Genomic DNA, 21,587 nt, shown 5'->3' with positions numbered 1-21,587 from the left:
CAATTAAAAGAGTACTCTTGGCTTAAAAAGTGCCATCAGGCTTCTAAGTAGATGCATTGCTTAGAAATCAGGTTGCATTTTACTTCTTATACAGCTCAATGATGCCAAGGATCCTATGCTCGACTAACCAAAAATATTGTGAGCATATTCACCTCGAAACCAGCCATGCACAAAGTGTTATGGTATGCCAAGAACATGTTAGATATTTACTGTCATGTAACTAATCACATATACCAGTAGCATTTTCAGCTCTTGGAAGATTATCTTTCGATATAGTTCACGGAAAAATCGGCAAGCAACTTTGCTCAATTTAAGCGTGAATAATTCAGAAAAGGTTGGGCACTTGTTCTGTGGATATTTTGTAGTAATAGCACCAATCTCTTCGATAAAGTAAAATTTATTAGCTTTAAGCACAAAGAACTGTTCCCCATGCTTTTTTTTTTTTTGATAAACTGGATGGCTCATACTCATCTAGCATGAATACATCCTACTACTGTTCCCCATGCTTCGAAAGCTTTATAATTTCATCTTTTGCCTTTTCTCTTGCTTGCTTAACCTGCATGCTAGCTGCATTACTATGCTAAAAATTGGACCTTGTATGATACATTAATTGATATACGTAGCAGATACATACATTTGATGGGAAATACATCACCAGGCAAAGCCCCTACCATATTGACTATATAAAAAGCAAGAAACTTATGATCTCTTCTTTCCCATTACTTTGTACGACTGCTGAAACAAGAAGCACCCCTCCAATTCATTCTTCAAAAATTGGAAAAAGGGAATATGATCACACTATAATACATAGATGGGTGTGTATCGACAACGTAACAAAGAGAACACAACTGCCTATTCTATAACAAGTTTAGGTGTAATAAGGCAGAACAATTTTTCTTCAGTTGCACTTCTTTCATGAGTCATTAGCCATGATTACCTTGCATTAAACAGCATTCTCAACACGTTCCTCATCTTGGGCCTTGCCTCCGCTGAGTTACTAACACATGCCAGGGCAACCTTCAAAACTGACAGCATCTGATTACGGACAGCAAGCGATGCTTTGCAAACCCTAGAATCAAGAATCATCTCTCTTTCTTCAAGCCTAGAAGAGTAGCTCAGTGCCCACTTGGCCAACTCAATTCTCCCATTCACTGGTGGCTTTCCAGTCAGCAGTTCCAGCAAGATGACCCCGAAACTATAAACATTGCCGGCCATAGTTATCCGCATAGTGTATGCATACTCTGCAACCATAGAGACTATAATTTAGATTAAATATATCCGAGCCACTTTTGCTTATTGCTCCATTAGCTTATAAACCACCAGTTTCATGCTATGGCCTCTTTTTTCTGGATGAAAGAGGATGATGACGTTACCAGGCACCTACAGTTTATATTGTGCTTCCATTTTATCTTCATGAAAGTTTCTTTTAAATCCTTTAAAGCATAATCAACATACTGAGAAAGGTGTTTTCAAAGTTAACTCTGAATGGGCAATTAACTACTAAAGGAGTCATCGAAATACATAATTGGATAGTTTTACAGGTGGATCACTCTGGGATTAGCACCTAGATAGCATGCATAAAAATAATTATCTTCTATGGTAACTTCGAAACTCAAAATGGTGTGACCGTGGTTGTGTTAACAAGCTAAACTAAATTCTTCTCAAAGAAAATATAACCTTGATATAGCCTGTGAAGTAGAAGTTGAATTGAATCTAAGAAAACATGGCGCTTCCTAATGGACATATTGACTCAACTGCTAATGCTATACCTTATTCGCTCAACTGCTAGGATGAGGACAAACTCCACAGAATTTATGACAATATTTAGTATCATCACGGTTTAAAGAGACAAGAAGAAGTAAAGCTCACCTGGAGGAATGTACCCAACTGAGCCAGCAACCATAGAAAGGCTCCCAGTGCTTTTGGAAAGATCGATGACTTTGCCAAGCTCGATATCTCCTATCTGAGGCTCCTTGACCGACTTCAAGCGAACACTCTTTGTTGAAAGATCGAGAAGGAGAACTGGTGGATCGCACCCATGGAGAAAAGTCAGCCCTTGAGCTACCCCCACTGCTATGCTGTAACGAGATGGCCAATCCAATGCATTTTCTGGGTCCTTGTGAAGGAAATCAAACACAGTTCCCTTGTGTACATGTTCATAGAACAGGTAAGCGCTATCTTCCGTGAAGACATATGCCAGTGGAACCATAACATTGGAATTGCTCAGCCTTCCCAGGACCTCCAGTTCCTGGCCGAACCTTTCATGGTTGCCCGTCTGGAAAATCTTGTCAGTCCAGTTGAGTTTCTTCACAGAATACCCGACTCCATTGGGCATCGCAGCTTTGTAGTAGGTGGAGAACCTAGTCTTCATTATTATGTTGGCCGGATTACTAACCACTTCCATTGCTTTGGTGAAGTCGATACCGGACCTATGAATGCTGCTTCCAGTTATGAAACATCTACTTACAACTTGAGGAAGGTTCTCTGCTGGCTGTAGACCTTCATCTTCCACCCGATAAAAGCGCTTAAAAATGATCAACAGAATAACCGCTGCGATCAGCCCCATGCCAATGACAACACTAATGATAACCATAACAATGAGTAAAGTATTTTGTTTTCCTTTCATCGAGGTAGTGTTAGAGGTTGTATTAGTGTTAGAGCTTGTATTTCGGATGATGAGATCCTTATTTCCAGTGGTTATGACTTGGACAAATGAACGAAATTTTGGAAGCACTCCAGAAAGCTGGTTATAAGAGAGATTCAATTCTGTCAAGCTTTGAATTTCGGTAAGAGAACTTGGAACTTCACCACTAAAACTATTCTTCGAGAGATCGAGAATCTCCAACAGAGATAAGTCACCGAGATAGGAAGGTATGGGTCCGCTGAAGAGATTGCTGTTGAGATTCAGAGCTATCTTCAGGTTCTTTGGCATTCTTGGAACCGTTCCGCTCAGACGGTTGTTTCCTAACTGCAGTTCTATCAGAAAATCCAAGCTACTGATGCTACCAGGTATTAAACCATTGAATCCGTTGCTCTGTAAATTCAGAACTGAAAGCATCTTTAAGTTGGAAATTGTTTGAGGTATCTCACCAGTGAGGAAGTTTCGGCTGAGATCGAGAGTGCTCAGATTCTGAAACTTCAAGAGTTCATCAGGTATTTCTCCAATAAGCTTGTTGTTTTGAAGCTTCAAGACCACCAGTTGTTTGAGGTAACCCAGTTCCTTTGTCAAAGTCCCCCGCAACTGATTGGAAGCCAGATTCAACAGCATCAGATTCTTACAGTTCCCCAGCATAGATGAAATCTCTCCGTCCAATACATTGTCATTCAGCTCTAGATATGTCAAATTGGGCAGCTTCCCAATTGTTGATGGAATGCTTCCGTTGAGTGTGTTATTGCCAAGTCGCAAACGATAGAGCCTTTGTGACAAATTCCAAGGTATGGGTCCTTGAAGGTGATTACCGGTCAGATCCACATACTCTAAACTCGGCGGCGAGAGGAGTTCCGGCGGGATCTCCCCGGTGAGACCATTGTAGCTGAGGTCCAAAGCACTCACATGAGTAGTAATTTCACGAGGAATCGGGCCAGAGAAATTGTTTTGGTTGGCAGCGAATCGATACAGGTTTTTGATCGTTGCCAAACCACTCGGGATTGTCCCACCGAGAAGATTGGAAGAAAGGAGGAGTTCTTTCAACTTAGAGAGCTTCTCGATCCCCTTTGGAACAGACCCAGTTAGATTATTTTGACTGAGATCCAGCAATGTGAGGTTCTCATAACCAAAAATCAGAGTGGGGATTTCGCCGGTGAAGTGATTGCCGGAAAGATCCAAACTTTTCAGTCTGGTGAGATTTTCCAGCCCGTTATCCACGGCTCCGTATAAGGTATTAAAAGATAGATTCAAGGACCGCAAAGCCCCAAAGCCCGAGAAACGAGGCAGAGGACCGTTCAAGCCATTGTAGCTGAGGTTGAGGGACTCCAATCCGGAGAGCCCGCTGCAGTTGGAGAAGAAGGAGGCAGGGATGCTGGTGAGGAAGTTCTGAGAGAGGTCGAGGGACTTGAGGGAGTCTAGGCGGCAGAGGATGTCAAAGAAGCGGGCGACCAAGGAGGAGCTGGTGGCGGAGAGGCCGCGGCCGGACAAGGAGAGAGAGGTCACAACGGAGGAGGGCGCAGGGCGGGAACAGGTCACCCCAACCCAATGGCAAGGGTCCGTGGTGGTGTTCCACAACCCATTAGTTTGAGACGTTGGGAGGCTCTTATAGAGATTGGTCATGATATCTCTCTGTCTTTGGACTAGTTGGAACGAACTGGCAGCCAAACCATAAACAAAGAAGGAGGAGAAACAGCACAAGAAGAGGAGGAATAAAGGAACGAAGAAGACATGAGCGTACCTCCCCATTTCTCCTGGCTTCGTTGCGACGGAAGAGCTTAAGCTAGCTAGCTATCTTGGTCTCATCTTGAGCGCAGAGGTTTTTGTACTCGAAGTGAAAGAGTTACCAAAGACTTGAACACACGGAATGAACGAAAGAAGACGTAAAAGCAGGTCTTTTAGACTAACAGGAAAAGAAGGAACGAGGAAAGAGGTGGGTTGGGGGGGGATTGAATGGAACGGAAAAGGTGAGCCCACAGTTGACTGACCTGACTGACTGACTGAGTCTACAAGCTTGAAAACATTATATGCTTCTTAGGGGTTTAGGTTTAGAATAAGCTGAAAAGTTAAGTGGGGACTGGAGGGAGAAAAGAGAAGCTTGACTCGCAGGTTTATAATGGATGGAAACGTCTCTCTCTTAAAAGTTTCTTTCGGTTGGCCCACGTTTGACTGGAACTTTGAATGGACTTTTTGGCGACGCTTGGAGTTTTGAGTACCATAGAAGAGGATAGCTTTCTCTGTTCCCATTGCTGTGCGTCATGCCGTGCCTTGCGGAGATGGGTCAGGACTCAGGAGGAGTTCCATCTGCAGTGTTCTAACCACAGACCTTGGAGTGCGGTTTGGATCTTGATTCCGTATCTATTATATTGTTACTGTGATTAGTGGTATATTTATGTAACAATAGATGTCGTCTTGATATCTGGGGAGGAGTGGCAGTCGATGCCGACAATAAACGCATGATGGAGGTATACTATTTGTTTTCTAATTGATGGAAGGTTTGGGAGATTTGTTTATTTGAGAGTAGAGGCTTTGGGAGGTTAACCAGTTAAAAATTTATTGAAAGGAGGACAGGCATGGTCAGGGGAGGAGATTCGAACATTCTCTGAACTTGGAGCCAGCACTCTCTTTGTTGCTCGAGATTTAGTTTCGGGATAGTTTGAGCAATTTGATTCATGAGTGCAGGTGGAGGAGTGAGATCGATATGAATTACTTCCTTCCTGCTTCTGGTTGATGAAGTTTGAAACGGAGGACAAATGTCGCACATAAGATCGTGTCCCACTGGACATCCACCCAGATGGGATGATGTGGTTCGATAGATTTGAAAAGAATCTAGTGAGGGGGGACAAATTCAAAGCAGTGTGGGGACGCATGGCGAAATTTCAGCAATATAATTAAGGACTGAATTCGACTCTAACACGGTCTAGCCAAGAAGTCGTTTTATCTAAATCAGAAACTTGGGGCCACATAGTGTTTGGAAAAAAATCTACCATGACTTTTTGCATGGAAGAGTCTAAATGTAAAGGCGAGACAGCTCGCAGATCGAAAGCAACTTTTTCTCACAATGTATGACAGAAGAGGTGGGGTGTAGGGTCAGGAAAAAATGGATTCCTACTTCTAATTTGGAGAATGAGAAGGGTGGTGATAGTAAAAGACTAAAGCACAACAAAGTCACCTTGATACCTTTATATAAGGATGAGATTTTATCACCCAATCAAAGTCACATAACTTGTCTCCTTAAAATTTGGGTGGGCCTTTCTTTCCTTGCCTTCCTCAAAGAAAAGGAGGGGAAAAAAATGAAAATGTTGCATAGCTTGTAAAGAAAATGTTGGGCACTAATTCAAGAAGTTTTGGTTCAGCATGTTGATTTTTTTTTTTTTTTGGAAACAAGTAAAGAGCTGGGAAAAGTTCGACCGTAATTCATTAAGGTAAAGGAAAAAGGAATCAGCTGCAAAATCAGAAAATGAACGAGAAGAATAGAGTAGTGAAGGGAATTATCTACTACATGTATGTTCAAATTTTGGAAAGCCAATCAAAGTTTCTTCTTTAAGTGATTATCTCCTGCACATTTTACATCTGACTACCCAAGAAGACTAGAGAATTTTAGAAGTCAAGGAATCCAAAGTATTTCCAACAAGCCCTACAATTGAGTAATTCACAGTTTCATCATATAAACCACAGAAAACATAGTGAGCTGGTGCTGCCTAATTCCACCTAGTTGAATCTTCCAATCAGGGGAATCTGTCGAAGTCCAAAAGCTTAAACTTGTAAGTATATATAAGCACCACTAAGATCCCTTCCCTATTCTATATGTGATCCCTTCACAACCACTCTCTCAAGAGAATCCTATCATCGATGCTCAGTTAGGAGAAAACTGAAATCCTCGTAGATAGATTTTTTGTGGCATTTAGTTCATGCGTGTGTACCTGATGCATGAATAACTACCTTTACGATGTAAAGTGAAGCTTCTTCTCGAATAATGTAATTGAAGCTGGGTGGGGTTTAAACTCAAAGGTTTGCACACTTCAAATATTTATGTCTTGGTATAAATGAGCCATCGCGTTGTATGTCTTTGCGGAAAATAATCTTTCTAGTGCAATACTTGTCAATGAGAAGTTGAGAAAGAAGATGTAACCCAGGAGTGTAGTTGCAATCCGTTGTATGTCTTGAGTTTAAAGGCAAAAAATAACAAAATGTTTCAAAATGTTAAAACTATGTATGTATATATGTACTTCCAAAGCCTCTAACTATCAAATAAACAAACTTCCAAAACTTCCAAGCTCTAGATTTGAATTAGAAAACAAATAATATACTTCCACCATGCGTTTGCTGAGGGCATTGACTGCCACTCCTTCCCAAATTTCAACATGACATCTATTATCGCATGACTTTACTACTAACTACAATAATAATATGATGGATGACATAATCAAGATCAAAACCGCTCTCCAGGGTCTGTGGTCAGAACACTGTACATGGAACTCTTCCTGACCCATCTTCGCAGGGCACGGCCTGGGCCTGCCTACTACTTATCATTTAAAAGGACAGCAATGGGAACAGAGAAAGCAATCCTCTTCCATGGTACTCAAAACTCCAAGCATCTAAAGGGGTGGTGTACTGGTTCCAGAATATCTGTGGTAAACCAACATCCAAAACTCCAGGCCCAAAAAGTCCATTCAAATGTGGGCCAAGTGAAGGACACTTCAGGGACAAAGACCTCTCGAGCATCCCTATTTTCCCTACTTTTCCATCTTCTGTAAGCCTCCCAGTCAAGCTTCTCTGTTGGCCTCTCAAATCCCCACGTAACTTTCAACCCATTCTGAACGTCTAGGAACCCGAAACTGTTTTAAAGTTTGTAGACCTCAAGTCAATCAAGTCGGTCAACTCTGGCCCCAAGGGAAAAATCCACGCAATTTCCGCTTCTCTTTCCATTCCTTTCGGTCCTCCAATTCTACCTGTTTTGAGATTGCCGGTGGAAGCAGGGTTCTTAACCAAAATAATAATAATAATAATAATTGTTCAGTAACTATATTTTTAAAATATTGTAGGACATTATTATATATTTAATAACTAAACTAAAAAAATATTTTTAATATAAATAATAATAATAAATTATATATAATATAATTATTATAGTAGCGAGATATTATATTAGTAAAGTATAATATAGTATAATACATTATATATAATATAATATAATATTGTATAGTATAATATAATAATATAATATAATACAATATATCTATCAGTTAATAATTATAATATAATATTTCCAAAAAATATTACAATTATTTTTATAGATTAATGTATTATTACATAGTATAATTTTATTAAATATATGAATATGATATTATTACTTTAGTATATTGCATAATATATTATATTATTTTGTAGGCTCAAAACGTTTTTGAAAGTGCTTTTAGAGTGCGGCTAGGAGAATTTCTTTCATGCAAAACAAAGATTCATCTTTTTTTGGATAACTTCATTATTGAATAATCCACTAGTCAATTTACAATCCGTAGATGATGAAGTTTGGAGTGCTATAAAAATTGTGTGGTGGATGATTCAATGGTGAATTTGTGTGAATGAAGATGAATCCTTCTTTGGTGCATGAAAGATACAAGCCCGATGGACACTCTAAATCAGAGCTTTTGTAAGAAAAAAAATTTGAGGTTCAAAGAAGACCAGAAAAGAAGATCTAACACTATTTCAACTAGCACTAAAACTAAGATAAAAATTTCTCATGTCCTTGTTATGATTCTGGCTTTTGTTGGAGGCTTCATTGTTTCAGTCTCAACGTCTACAGTTATCCAAAAGTGCTTGAATCAGGGAAAAAGTAACCGCCAAAATGCAAGGAGACAAGCTTTCCACTCCAACAGTCCTTTTCCTGGAAACTCCATTGGGAGATTGAGCTGGTTCTAGCACTGGGATTGCGACAAAAACCTCAGGTAAGAAATGAAAAATATGATATATTCACATGTAAAGGTAGTAACAATCCAAGAAAAGCAATTTTGCTCTTTTGCATGGGATATTTAGTATATCGAAAGCTCCAGCTGCATTGCTTCCTGTACCACATCTCCAAATCATTAACTGTGGGTGAATGTTTACAGCTAAAGAGAATAAATTTGGCATGATAGCAGAAAATGACTACATACATCCTGTAAAAACCTATCATTGGCATGTGGCTTGATGAAAGGAAGACGAAATACTTTACTCATTATTACAGTTATCATCAGTGTTGTCATTGGCATGTGGCTGATCACAGCGGTTGCTCTGTTAATCATTTCCAAACGCTCTTATCGGGTGGAAGATGGAGGTCTAGTCTACATCCAGCAGAGAACCTTCCTCAAGTTGTAAGTGGATGTTTCATAACTGCAAGCAGTATTCATAGGTCCGGTATCGACTCCACCAAAGCAATGGAAGTAGTTAGTAATCCGGCCAACATAATAATGAAGACTAGGTTCTCTGACAGAATTGGTGCTTTCTGACAATCAGCTCTCTAAAGTACCTCCTAAATTTCCTCCATTCATCAAAGTTATTACGACTGGAAATAAGAAGCTTATGATCTCACTTGCATGCCCAAAGACATTGTTTAAGAAGAAAAAAATTCTAATACTACTTATACAGTTATAATTGCTATTTTTTTGGGGGTGGCTTCGTTGTTTTAAATCTCGGTTGTTGCAGTGATTCAAAGATGCCAGAATCAAGTGAAAGAATAAAGAAAATGCTAGATACTAGATCTCTATCTCTCTGGATACGTTGAAAAGATTTTGCTACTAGGATTATATTAGAAAATATTGGATTAGTATTAAAAAACGACGATAATTCACTGCTACTAGGCATTATCAAGCCAAATAAGCAATCTTGCTTCCTTATGTGCACGTCGGAGTGTTTTCTATGCATTTTTTCAGCAGTTTATGAATGCTAGGTGCAATAGAATGATCAAACATGAAAAATGCTGCACACTTATTAACCGGCTCAAGAATTATATTGAAGTGGTTTTCTTTTGAACTGCTCTCCAAAAATCTTGGAAACTATATTTGATCCACCCCGTAATGCATGCTTTAAAGAAAAAGTAGTTAGTTTGAACCTCAACGCTGCCTTTCAAATCTCAAAATATGGACAAATACAAGGAATTCAAAAATGGCAAGCTTCTAACGCACCGAGCTAGCCAACTATTTTCGCTCTCAGTCTCCTTACTGCCTTCAAGTTTACCAGGTTCAAGTAGTCCCTCGTTACATATATGATAGAAGAGGAGATACAGTATGACTATAGGAGATACATCAACCATCACGTCAAAGTGGAACTTCATTTACGGTGTAACTAGACTAACCTACAAACAGCATTAGATAGTTTGCTCTAAAAGATAAGCCTCGTGTTGTGGTGAACATTCTCATGAGTTGATATGATTGTGAGGAATTCTGACAGAAAACATCTTGCCAAAAAAGAATGGGTATTGCTTTCGATTTTTTGTGGAACAAAAAAAAAAGAAATTGAATAATGATTTTTTTCCAAAAAAAACCTATTTTTCAACGGTCCCCTGAACCATGCAAGGTTTACCCTCTAATCTAATGTTTTCAAGACAATTGGTCAGTTTAAGCTTAGGCCAGCACAAACTTTGGGTCCCAGAATGAGGACAATGCTAAAAATTGAGGCACCACCGTTAAAGCATAGATTGTTTTGGTATCTAAGAGTGTTGCCAAACCAAAGATTAAGTCAGTGAGCTTCCTGGCAAATGAAGCTAAAAACATTCAAGACTATAACTGCTGTTATCCGCATTGATATGCACCAATTTCTCTCCCAGAAGGGGTGAATGCCTAATGCTTCAGTAGGGTATGCAAATATACCACTTTCTTCCAACTGCAAAAAGAGTATAGGACTTCTCCTACATGCAGGGTGACAGATGAGCAGCCCCAAGTGTGGAAATTTGGTGGAGATCAGAGATCACAACAATAAATACATCATGGTGATCGCAATGATTCCTGCCGCTTCAGCGGGATGCCCTCAGGTGTAAGGCCATCCTCATCGGCATGCTTTGGGAGTCGCATAGAAAGAGATGCCGTTCCACCTGCTAGAGAACAGAAAATAATGATCTTGAATCAGTTTGAAACAAGTGGTCTGCTGTGATGCCCAGATATATACAAAAGACATACCATCAACCATGTCCTTCGTCCTGTGAAGGAGAAATGTCCCAGAGAGGATTGTCACAAAGCCACACATCTCTGTAACAATTTGTGTTGGATTTTGCCGATCCCAGTCCTGTAAATTTAAAAGATAAAACGATGCAATTTAATCTAGTCATATTTTAAGAGAATCACTGAAGGAATACCGTCGCATCTAACATTCTGGCATGACAAATAAGTATAGAACAAGAAACTCAATTGCCTGTCTGCTAAACCCCTCAAGTTCAGCTACATGATACGCATGAACTGGGATACAAAGTGTATCTTAAAGTTATTCTCAGAGTTCTGCCCACTCAACTTGATCTTAGAACCCATTAATTTGGACTTGTCTAAGGTTATGGTTCCGTAGAGCATTTAGCCATGGGATAGTATCCGTCCTACTAAGCCCAACGCCACATAACTCACTCCTCCAGAGCCTAAGAATAACTTCTCCAAAAATCTATTGTGACATTTTCTTTCCTTTTTTAATGATTAATTCTCGATGCTAGATTTTCACCCCTAAACTTAGCTAGCTAGCAAGTATATGTATATGCATATGGCTGAACCACACACTCCTTGTTAAATCTCTAAGAGTCAAAGAAGTCAATGATGAGCAGTCCCCATTGGAGAATTAAACTGTGGATCATGATCTAAAACATTGAAATGCTAGAAATCAAAAATCAAGTGTTGCACAAAAAAAGAGGGTTCTCATGGATGCGATGTGATGCAGTGTTTTGCTAGGATCTACCATTTAGAAGCATCCAAACTAATTGAATCCTGATTCATACATGTTCTCAGATGCATCAATCAAAAATGTGATTCTTTCCAATATATATGCCCCATAGTAACATTTTTGCGTATTAGCAATATTGGTACAATAAATCCCTGTAAATACATAGGGAGGAGAGTTTCAACACATACAATTAATATCTTCTAGGCATTTTCAGTCTGGTAGATCCTAAGCAGAAATGTTCTATCTAGGGTAACAAACTCCCTTGGGGAAACTCTCCTGAAACTCAAACCGACACCCACTTCCTAAGCCTATAAGTTTTTAAAATATCTGCTTCCCTGAACACCCATCTACACCTGGAAAACTAAGATGAAGTCTGAGGACAAATTTCTCCGAAGGGAGAGTGCAGTATAGAGGGCATTGATAGCTGATCAACAGGATAAAAGATGAGAACAAATAAATCCAAAATGATTGTCCCATTTTGGAATTACTAGAAAACAATGAGAATACTTTACCAGAGTATCTCAGATTATAGATGACTCAAAACAAATAACAAAAACTCAACAATGATGAAGAAACTGTCTGTTGTCTATGATTAACAGATTCTCCAATGACTACCTAATGATGGTGGAAAAAATAATTATAAATTACCAGAGAATATCAGAAAATAGAATCCCCTTATTCGGAGATGCTAGTGGAAATTGACATGTAATAACAACATATACATCTTGACAAATAGTAAGAATTTCCATAACTAGCATTGAAAAATATCAGCAGAACTATCTGATTAATCGAGTTGCTTCCAACAGTAATGATGCCCAAGCTGTCGAGTCTTTTTAATTAACACTTTGTATCCCTTGCCAAAAAGAATCAAACCTCTTGAATAACCTCATCCTTTCTTCCCTTATTCTTTTGAGGATTTTGAGAAAATAATGAGTGGGCTGAGAGCCCATGTTTTGCATGAAACTAGAAAACATGCCATTTAACAAAGAGACATACAAGCCTGATAGAATAATCAATAATGTTTTTACATATAGACTGCTGTCAAAAGGAAACCAATAAAAAAATTCACTTGAGAAACAGCATATACCAAACAAATTTTAACACTCAAAAAGTTAAAAGGGCTGCAAATTCCACTTCAAATATATGGCATGCGTTTCGACAGCAGGTTACAGGTGAGGGTCAGAAAGGAGCTAGTGGTGCCAATTGCCAAATAAATATCACATGCTAGCACTTAATTGAAAAAGAGTTATGAGAATAAACTAGAATGGTAGAATAAGAAAAATTGAGTTGGACAAATTAAACAACAGCTAGATGAACAAGGTGAAGTTACACTGGAAGTGTTCAATAGAAGAATATGCTAGGAAGAGAAGCCAGAGAGGCATAGAGAGAATTTCAAGGAGATATAATTCCCAAGTAGGATGTTTCTACCAACTATGTAATAATAAGACCAAAAGCATGAATCACTAAAATGCAAAGGAAACTAATATTGGAACATGAGCAAATACATGTAGAGAAGACAGTCAAAGTTAATTAGCCATTAGAACTATAAGAAAAGGATTTAGCCTACAAAATCCATAGTTTTTAGGCGCATCAACTAATCAGTTTCATTACTTATGACCAAAAATATTAATGAGACTAGAATTAATTAGTATGCAAGTTCACGCTCCACTAAGTTCAGAACCTCATAGAAGGACCCGAAAGTCTGACTTGACAAGGCCCTTATAGCCAAAAGAGTACCTTTATGCACTAATATGTAAATATAAACCTCAGTTATCCCAAGACTACAAATATCAATATGGATCCTAGCAGCCCCTTCTTTCAAGTATGTCCAGAGAAAATTAAGGACAACAATTCAAGAACTGATAACGGCACCCATCACAGTCTAGTCTCAGGTCAGTAAGGTACCGGGATGCACCAGCCACAACACTCAGGATGTGCTGGCATCCCAGTACTTTCCTGAGACAACTCCAATCCCCTTTTTTTTGTTTAGGGTTTTATTGTTTTAAATTAACTTTTAATGAACTTTTACAAGTTTTAAGGTCCTTAAATAGGCTTTTCGACCCAATTGTTGGATTAATGGTGCCAGTACTGGTTCCAGCACCTGTGATTTGAATAAAATTTCAAAATTACTGAGAAATATAGATGGAACATCACTTATCATTATTAATCATATTATGATCAAGAAAATCATGAGCGAGAGGAGATCAAATCTACGTACCTCCTCTCCCTTACTCTCCTTCCTCTCCTTCTCTTTCTCTTTTCCTCTGCAAGCTCCCTCATATGGACCAACAAGACAAAAGAAAGCCAACATTGGTTCTCTTTTTTTTTTCCATGAGAGAAAACTAGCTGTCCTGGCTGGTACTAGGTGACCCCACTAGCTAATGCCTGCTCCCTGTCAGTACCCACTGGAGCAGTCGGTACATCCTAGTGCACCATCCTGGGTACCATTTTCTCATTGGAACACAAATAACAGCAGGAAAGGGGTACTTGATTGAGGACCAGTATAACAATAATAACAATGTCCATGTCTATAACATGTCACCAAAGTCCAACCAATTGGCAATAATCTTTTTTATAGCAAGAGTGTAGATTATGGTATTCTATTTGTGCTTTACACTCAAAGAATAGCATATAAGTTTTTGCCAAATATGCCAAAACCAACCAAATGACAAAAAGCCAATATGAATAAATTTGTTAAACAGTAAGCAAAGAACAAAGGTCCATCAACTGGGTGAAAAATTCAAAAAGCCCATTGGACAAGTGAACATTTCAATTAACAGATGCAAGAAACTGAATGAACCTGAAGCATAAATACATATATAACACCATTTCATTAATAATGCATTCAAAGCAAATAATCCATTGCGTTAGAGGCCAGTTATTACCTTGAACATGATCACACTAGCCAAAATAGTTAATGATGTAAACATCACATAATATATTGGAGACACAACTGCTGTATTAAACGTATCAAGTGCCTGCAAACAATGCACAAATTCTTTATCTTACTGATTGAGAAGCTCCCAACAGTCAGAGACATGAAACAAGCATAAAAACCTTTGCATGATATCAATTAGCCATAGCCATCTGTCTCTGTGTGATTATTTTTCACTTGAAAATGACTTTCTTCAAGATAACCTTAAATCTTTATGATTAGCAACAAACCTCATCATGACCTCTAAACATACAAGTGGAATGTTTCTAAATAAGAAGCTGAAATTGACTTTAGCCATAGAATTTCAGTAGAAAAGGATAAAGCAATACTGAACTTAAAAGATAATGCATACCCAAAAAAATTTCTCCAAGATAGCTAGTATGTTATCCACACAAATATGATATTGCTAGATGCAGATTAAGTCTTAAGAATAAACCATCATTATAGCCGTTACAGTGGCTTTGAAACTCTTCCATTATTCATACATATGATATGATGGCATGTATACAAATTCGCGTAGATATACATTAAGATTATTATATCAAGCATGATCACACCATGCATTGTGAAGTATTCACTATTTCTTTAGAATTTACATATTATTATTATAATTTAACCAGAACAGAAATTGATTACGAGAAAGTACATAAAAGAAGATATCCGAAATTGATTTAGATGATGTAATTTTTAAAAGCATAGTACTGTTTGAGTTGAATATAAGAATTCTGTGATTATATTTACAGGACACAGGTTTGAATGAACTGTTGTACAGAGAGAATCACTTAACCTGTATCCGAAATTGATTTAGATGATGTAATTTTTAAAAGCATAGTACTGTTTGAGTTGAATATAAGAATTCTGTGATTATATTTACAGGACACAGGTTTGAATGAACTGTTGTACAGAGAGAATCACTTAACATGCCATATCTCTTTTGGGTAATTCTTATGGGAACTTGAATGAAGAGGTAGGCACAAGGTGAATGCAACGCTTTATGCCACAGTTCTTCCCAAATCTTTGCAAATGGAGAACAGTACATAACTCCAATGGAAATAGTTTCCAACTCATTCTGTCTACTTAATAGGTTATGCTAAAAATGCTCGTCCTAGCTAGCTAAAGTTGTGGACTTTACAAATAGTTTTATTTAATTGAGTTAGTTTATTTCGTCAGAGGGCAAACTCATCCATGGGATTTCTTTCTCTTACTATATGTACTGATCAAACATTTTAAAAGCAATAATATAATCATCTATACCAAAAGCTGACCTATCCTTCTTTGCTGTGTGGCATTAACCGAGTCCATGTTGGAAATAAAAGCTAAATTTCAATAATAAAGCTCATGACCTATTTCTTTTAAACTTGAATGAGTTTTAGTATCATTTTCTGAAAATACAAATGTGCGCACATGCACTCTTTTCCCACAACAGATTATAGAAAATGTAGTCTCATCTCCTTATGGTGTCCTGAATGGTCATTTATTTACAGTTCAACAGGAATGACATTTTTTAGTCAATGACCTTACCAGTTATCTAAGACTAATTATAATAATGAATGTTGACACTCAAGATCTGATCCTGTTTCCAGCAGTCTTGAGATCAGACCTAAGACAAAGGCCATAAATTTAAACTTCAAATAGCTCTAAACATTTAATAGACGAAATAAATATGAAAAGGAGAATTTTTTAATAAAACATATACACTCTGAAGAAAATAAGGCAAAAAAAAAGAAGGTGGGACAGAAAGAAGGAAGTGATTGTACAACCAGGACCCTTCATCTTGCTAACTAATTAGGGAATCCACCTTGAGTGCGCAAAAATTTAATACACCACTAAAGAGGGGGCCACTTGAATGGTTCTTACAACAAAGTTGGCCTACAAAATGGGTATTAAATGATAAGCTAAAGCCTGAAACAACTATATATGAGCTTAGTAACCCGATAGTACACAGAATAAGATAAAAATTCCCGTTAGTGCTTCAAGAAAATTCTAAGCTTTTAATTATTTCAAGTTGCTCTTCCCTTACATTTTTTTCATATATTACCTCTTTTCTAGTTGTGTGTATTATGGACTTTATAAGCCTTCTCTTGTAAAGATTTAAAGAAGAGTTTGAGTCTTATATATGTTTGTTATCTAATGTGTTTGATTGTTGCTAATGTAAGAGGTAATGCGGCCATTCGTTTGTAAGATAACAAATATCAACTCCACAGCAATATTGCAAACTAATATAAACTAGAAAACTGTTTATATCTTGAGAATCAATTTTGTGGTGTTTCAAAATTTGTGAACGCAAAAGATATCAGTTTTTAAAGAAATCAAATTTACAAAAGAAATAAAAGAGAGGCATTACCTTATTTAAATAGTTCATCTGGGTAACCACACAAATAGCTACCATTATAGTGAAGGCCCATGTTTGGGGATATATTAATTGGTTCATTCCTGAAAATGTCAACTTCAGAGCAATTCCAAGAGCTTTGACAGCCATGACCTGTTAGAGCATAGACTACTGTATGACCATTACTACTGTCAACTCCCCAAGACAAACATAAAAGTGAACTAAAGGTGAATGCCTTACGTAGACCATTACATACCGATAAGGAACCTACGAGAGAGCAAACACCAAGGTATGCCAGTACATGTGTCTGCCCATACTCAGGGATGAAATGAAATATAATTATGAATGCTGCTGCAATAACTATAGTTGCATAGCATAGAAAAGCTGCAAACAATTTTTTTAAAAAAATGGTTAGCTTGTTTTTCAAGTATCTAATAGAGAAAAGAATCTTAAAACAATGAAATGTGATTATTTGGTAAATGCACAAAAAAGTTCAGCTAACTTCAATACATGTCAAGCTTGATGGCTCTCCATCAAATAATCTGAAAAACAGCCTTACCTGGTTCAGTAGCAAGATCCCAAACTTCCTTCACAGAATCAATCTCACGCTCCTGTGGAGCATGGAGAACAATTGTGATTGATCCAACAACACAAAGTATGCAGCCAAGAATGCCAAAAATATGTAGCCTCTCCCGTAATATAATATGTGCAAGAGCAGCACTGCAAGAAAGAAGACTATTGTATCAAAAAGTAAATATGTAAGAAAAATGCAGATGAAATGTGATTCTAGACTCTGGATCAGACCTTATGATTATGCTAAGTGCACCAAGAGGAGTGACTAGAATAGCTGGAGCAAACGCATAAGCTGCAAAATTAGCAATTTCTCCAACAATCACTGTTCATCAGCACACACATGTTAGCATCTACTTATCAACAACAACAAAGAGGAAGTTCCCCAAACATGGGAGTTACATGCAACCTATATAACACAGTTATCTACTAGGCAAAAGCTCGAGTAATATGTTGATAAAAAGTGAAGCAACCAGAAAATATAGCATTTAGTGTTCCCATTTATGGACTACTATGGTACAAATGCATCTTATTGGACTCATCAAGTATTTGAATGATACTCACAGCTAGGCCTCAGAAGAAGGTATATAGGACCACAAAAGACTATTCTTCTACTTAGACCACCTAACTCATATCTTTCTGTGTGCTTTCACCATCTAGAAAAATTGTTTACAAAGTCTTGGCAAGGCGGAAGGTGAAAAGGGAAAGGAAAAGAGAAGCTCGTGCACATGAATCCAATACACCTTTGTAAGTTCTCACTAAGAAAATTATAAGCACAAATAATAGTAACACAAAGCACATGGTTTTCCACTATCCAGGGCAGTGATGAGCCCATGTAATTGTTAAACAATAAAGTTAAACTATAATTAATGTGTTAATCAAAAACTTCATCGAAAACAAGAACAACAAGGTACATCTAAATAACATGACACAAATAGCTCGTGCCAAATGACCTTTGAAATCTACTTGAAAAATATAGTATGGTACAATCTGCACCAAAAATAAAGTCATCTTACTTGCAATCATGCCTGTCCACCAAAGTGGCTCGTATAAGTATGAATAGCCTCCAGCTCCTGTTGTGAAATCAAAACAGTAAGATATTTCCAGTGAGGATAGGTATGAAAGCATGTTTCGCAAGAACTACGAAGTCACATTACCTTGAGAAAAGCAATCAATAAAATATGGTCAAAGTAAACGCTGGAACATCAATCTCATGATGATTAAAGTCCCAATGGAAAAGCAATAAAATATGGTCAAAGTAAATGCTGGAAGGTCAATCTTGCAATGATTGAAGTGCCAATAGAAAAGCATATATGCATAGACCCAATATTCTCTTCATTAAGTGTTTTCATTCTAATGCTATAGATTGATTGCCATTTGTTCATATGCCCCATTTTGACCAGTAGACTACTGATGGTGCAGACCAGGCGATATTGATATCTGGAAAATGCATTAAACAGAAGATGAAAATTTTCCAGTGTTCTCTGTTGCATAGGAACCTTAGTATCTGAAGAATGGACACTTTATACTTAATGGATGAATTGTGATTGTTTGATTCTATATGAGTAGCATTTTCTTCATTTGAAGCATTATGGATGTGGCTCCAATCGTCACTAATAACATTCATTTGTCATCTCACTCCCTAGATTTCTGACAGTTGTTACATTCCTCATCTATCAATATCACAAAAATCTGTGATTTGAGGTGTACCAGCTGTCACACATTAAACCAGCAAATATCAGACTGACTTGAGCAACCTGAACTGCAAACTCATGTCTGCTTTCATTTTTTTGGGTAGAAATGCCTGCTTTAATTTAACATATAAGGTATTGATGAGTTCAGACAAGATCATCCACTGTTCTCTTTCTTTCACATCTTTCTACTTCATCACATTCAATGTTCTAACTATTATGTAAACTAATGATCCTAAAGCACAAGATTAGTTTCTCCTATTCCTTTTGAATTCTTTTTTTGATTTCTCTGCTTGCTGAAATTTCACAAATAAAGGACACTAGGGTACATTGCAGTGTGCAATATTATTATGGTTTGATTATATTGATTGCACACATGCTTGACATATAAAGATGTATTCATGCACACTCATATGCTATGTCAATGGAAGAGAATTTGATAAAAGATTTGCAATCTTGGTACTGGATCCCATACTAGTACCATGTTGGTATAGTGTCAACATGTTCGGTACATGCATCTTTTCGGCATGCTGAGACTCAACATATCTCCCATACCGAGTCTCCGTTTAGTACTAATGTGGTATGGTATGCTTGGTATGGAGTAGTACGTACTGATTTTGATTCATGGCCTGAGATCAAAGCACATATCGGTCCGAAGTAAGCTGCTTGCAGCTTAAAGTCAAATTCTTATTCACAGGCTCGCCCCAGCATATAGCAAACCCTGATCTGAGATAATGGTGGGGTGCCTAACATGTTTATTGTTTGCTATGACAAATTTTCTGAAAACGTGTAGAGCACCCATTAACAGAATTAAGTTTTTGCTGCATAAGCTTTATTTTACTATATACAGTTACATCATTTGGATTTCAGATCTTTCTTCTAGTCCGTATATGAAAAGATCCAACACCTGATTTCAACCAATAGCTGCCGCGGTTAAAAAGTTACTTTCTTAGATTATATTATAAAATTAATTACTTTCCTTTTTTGAAGCTATACAAATCAAATTATTTTTTGATAGTACATGAATAATGGGGATTCATTAGAAGATGCCTATATATGGAAACGAAGAGTCACATGTCTGTTCTACTGTATTTTAGTGCCGAGAAAGGATATTTCTTAGGAAGTAACGACAAGCATATTTCTTGATCCACCCCGCACCGTCTATACAATTTAGCAAGGACAATAATAATTCTTGGCAAGTACCATATCACCCTACGGCATTCCTGTGTAAGCTTGTATTAAGCCCTAAATACATATGATCAAATTCAGCAAAACTATTATGCAAAGACTGCAAAATTTTGATCCACATATCTCCCTGGAATTCCACGCGAACCTTTTCCCCCAAAATTTTCCTAGTCGCTTCAAATAATCTTATTAAATAAATTTTGCAATGATACTAAACCATCTTAGGCAAAACAAAGCAGACTAGGAAATTTGATTGCCATCCATCATCCAAAGATTAGATCTTTCGCACAACCAGCGCCGTAGAAACCATAAAATACTCCAAAATTTCGAAAAAGCTAATTTTTTTTTTTACAAAAATCATCATGTAATCCCTTTTATGATCCAAGAAACGAAGAATAGCAACGAAAGAGAGATCCATCCGCACCTGCCCTAACCCCGGAAGACCCGGCCTTCTTCAAACCCTTCTTCTTGACGATGAAGCTAGCACCTATGAAGAAACTGGACGACAAAGCAAGCACCAAACCCTTGATGTTATCCGCTGACATGCCCCTGTATGCATCCACCCAACTTCTCCCAGGCGGCACCCCCGGCGGCGCCATCTCGCGTTACCTTCCGATCCTCCTCCGCCGCCGCCCCTCACGCCTTCCATTCCCTACGATCAGCCATAGGGTCGACTCATCGCCCGCTCGATACCTCGCCGCTCTACTCCTCCTCCTGGAAATCAAAGCAGCTAGAATCCCCTCTCTCTCGCTCCCAAATCTCTCTCGCGCTCTCTCGGATTGGTTTGTTTACTTAGATCGGAAACACAGAGGAAGCGAGCGATGGAGTTGGCATTAAGAAAGAGAAAGGCGAATAATAGCCGTGATCTATCGAATTAGTTCCTAGATTAAGCGGATCTTAAAACCGAATAGAACAAGATTAAGCGAGAAGATAAAAGCGAAGCGCGCTGCCGCTCGGTGCCTCGCAGATCCCAACCGCCAGCCTTGGGATGGTTCCCGTCACTCCCCGGTACCTGCACCCCTATCTTTCCAAACCTACGCATAAAAATATGAGACCTTTGATTGCCGTCCGCTTGATAACCATGTTCAATCTAGCGGTAAATAGAGTCCCGCATAGAAAGAGAACCGTGGGAACCATGTTTATGTAGTATTGAAAGACCAGTACGGACCCGCTGTGGCCTCCACCGCGTGGCAGGTAAAGTACCACGTGGACTGTGCGATTGGGATTTTATCGCCCAAGACAACAACTGGTCGGGTACACAGGTGGCGATCAATGGAGGTGGATGCACGACACGGGAAACGGCTGTGTATATCTCTTGCATAGCTTTTCTAAGGCTGCAAC

At 38.2% G+C, this 21,587-nt stretch overlaps 2 protein-coding genes across 3 annotated transcripts; both read right to left on the bottom strand.

The window, feature by feature from the left end:
• Positions 1-578: 578 nt before the first annotated feature.
• Positions 579-4,723, bottom strand: LOC103701420 (leucine-rich repeat transmembrane protein kinase family protein). Its single transcript, XM_008783455.6, has 2 exons — positions 1,870-4,723; positions 579-1,241 (listed from the first exon to the last, which is right to left on the bottom strand). The coding sequence occupies exons 1-2, from the start codon at positions 4,391-4,393 to the stop codon at positions 934-936; spliced, it is 2,832 nt and encodes a 943-aa protein (XP_008781677.6). The 5' UTR covers positions 4,394-4,723; the 3' UTR covers positions 579-933.
• A 5,567-nt stretch (positions 4,724-10,290) lies between these two features.
• LOC103707494 (putative magnesium transporter NIPA4) lies at positions 10,291-21,255 on the bottom strand. 2 transcript variants are annotated; one of them, XM_008792003.5, is made up of 9 exons: positions 20,671-21,255; positions 18,387-18,443; positions 17,605-17,695; positions 17,360-17,520; positions 17,057-17,184; positions 16,816-16,953; positions 14,422-14,514; positions 10,795-10,900; positions 10,291-10,712 (listed from the first exon to the last, which is right to left on the bottom strand). In XM_008792003.5, exons 1-9 carry the CDS (start codon positions 20,843-20,845, stop codon positions 10,603-10,605), a joined length of 1,059 nt encoding a protein of 352 aa, XP_008790225.3. In that variant the 5' UTR covers positions 20,846-21,255; the 3' UTR covers positions 10,291-10,602. The 2 variants fall into 2 exon arrangements, with proteins under 2 accessions (XP_008790225.3, XP_008790226.3); XM_008792004.6 differs by having other exon boundaries at positions 10,291-10,709; positions 20,671-21,238.
• Between the last annotated feature and the right edge of the window lie 332 nt (positions 21,256-21,587).

This window comes from Phoenix dactylifera, chromosome 4, assembly GCF_051530095.1.
Source record: "Phoenix dactylifera cultivar Ajwa chromosome 4, Ajwa_hap1_PhDact_Kaust_v1.1, whole genome shotgun sequence".
In the NCBI taxonomy this organism is placed as follows: Eukaryota; Viridiplantae; Streptophyta; class Magnoliopsida; order Arecales; family Arecaceae; genus Phoenix; species Phoenix dactylifera.
This window is presented reverse-complemented; position numbering and strand designations above follow the sequence as displayed.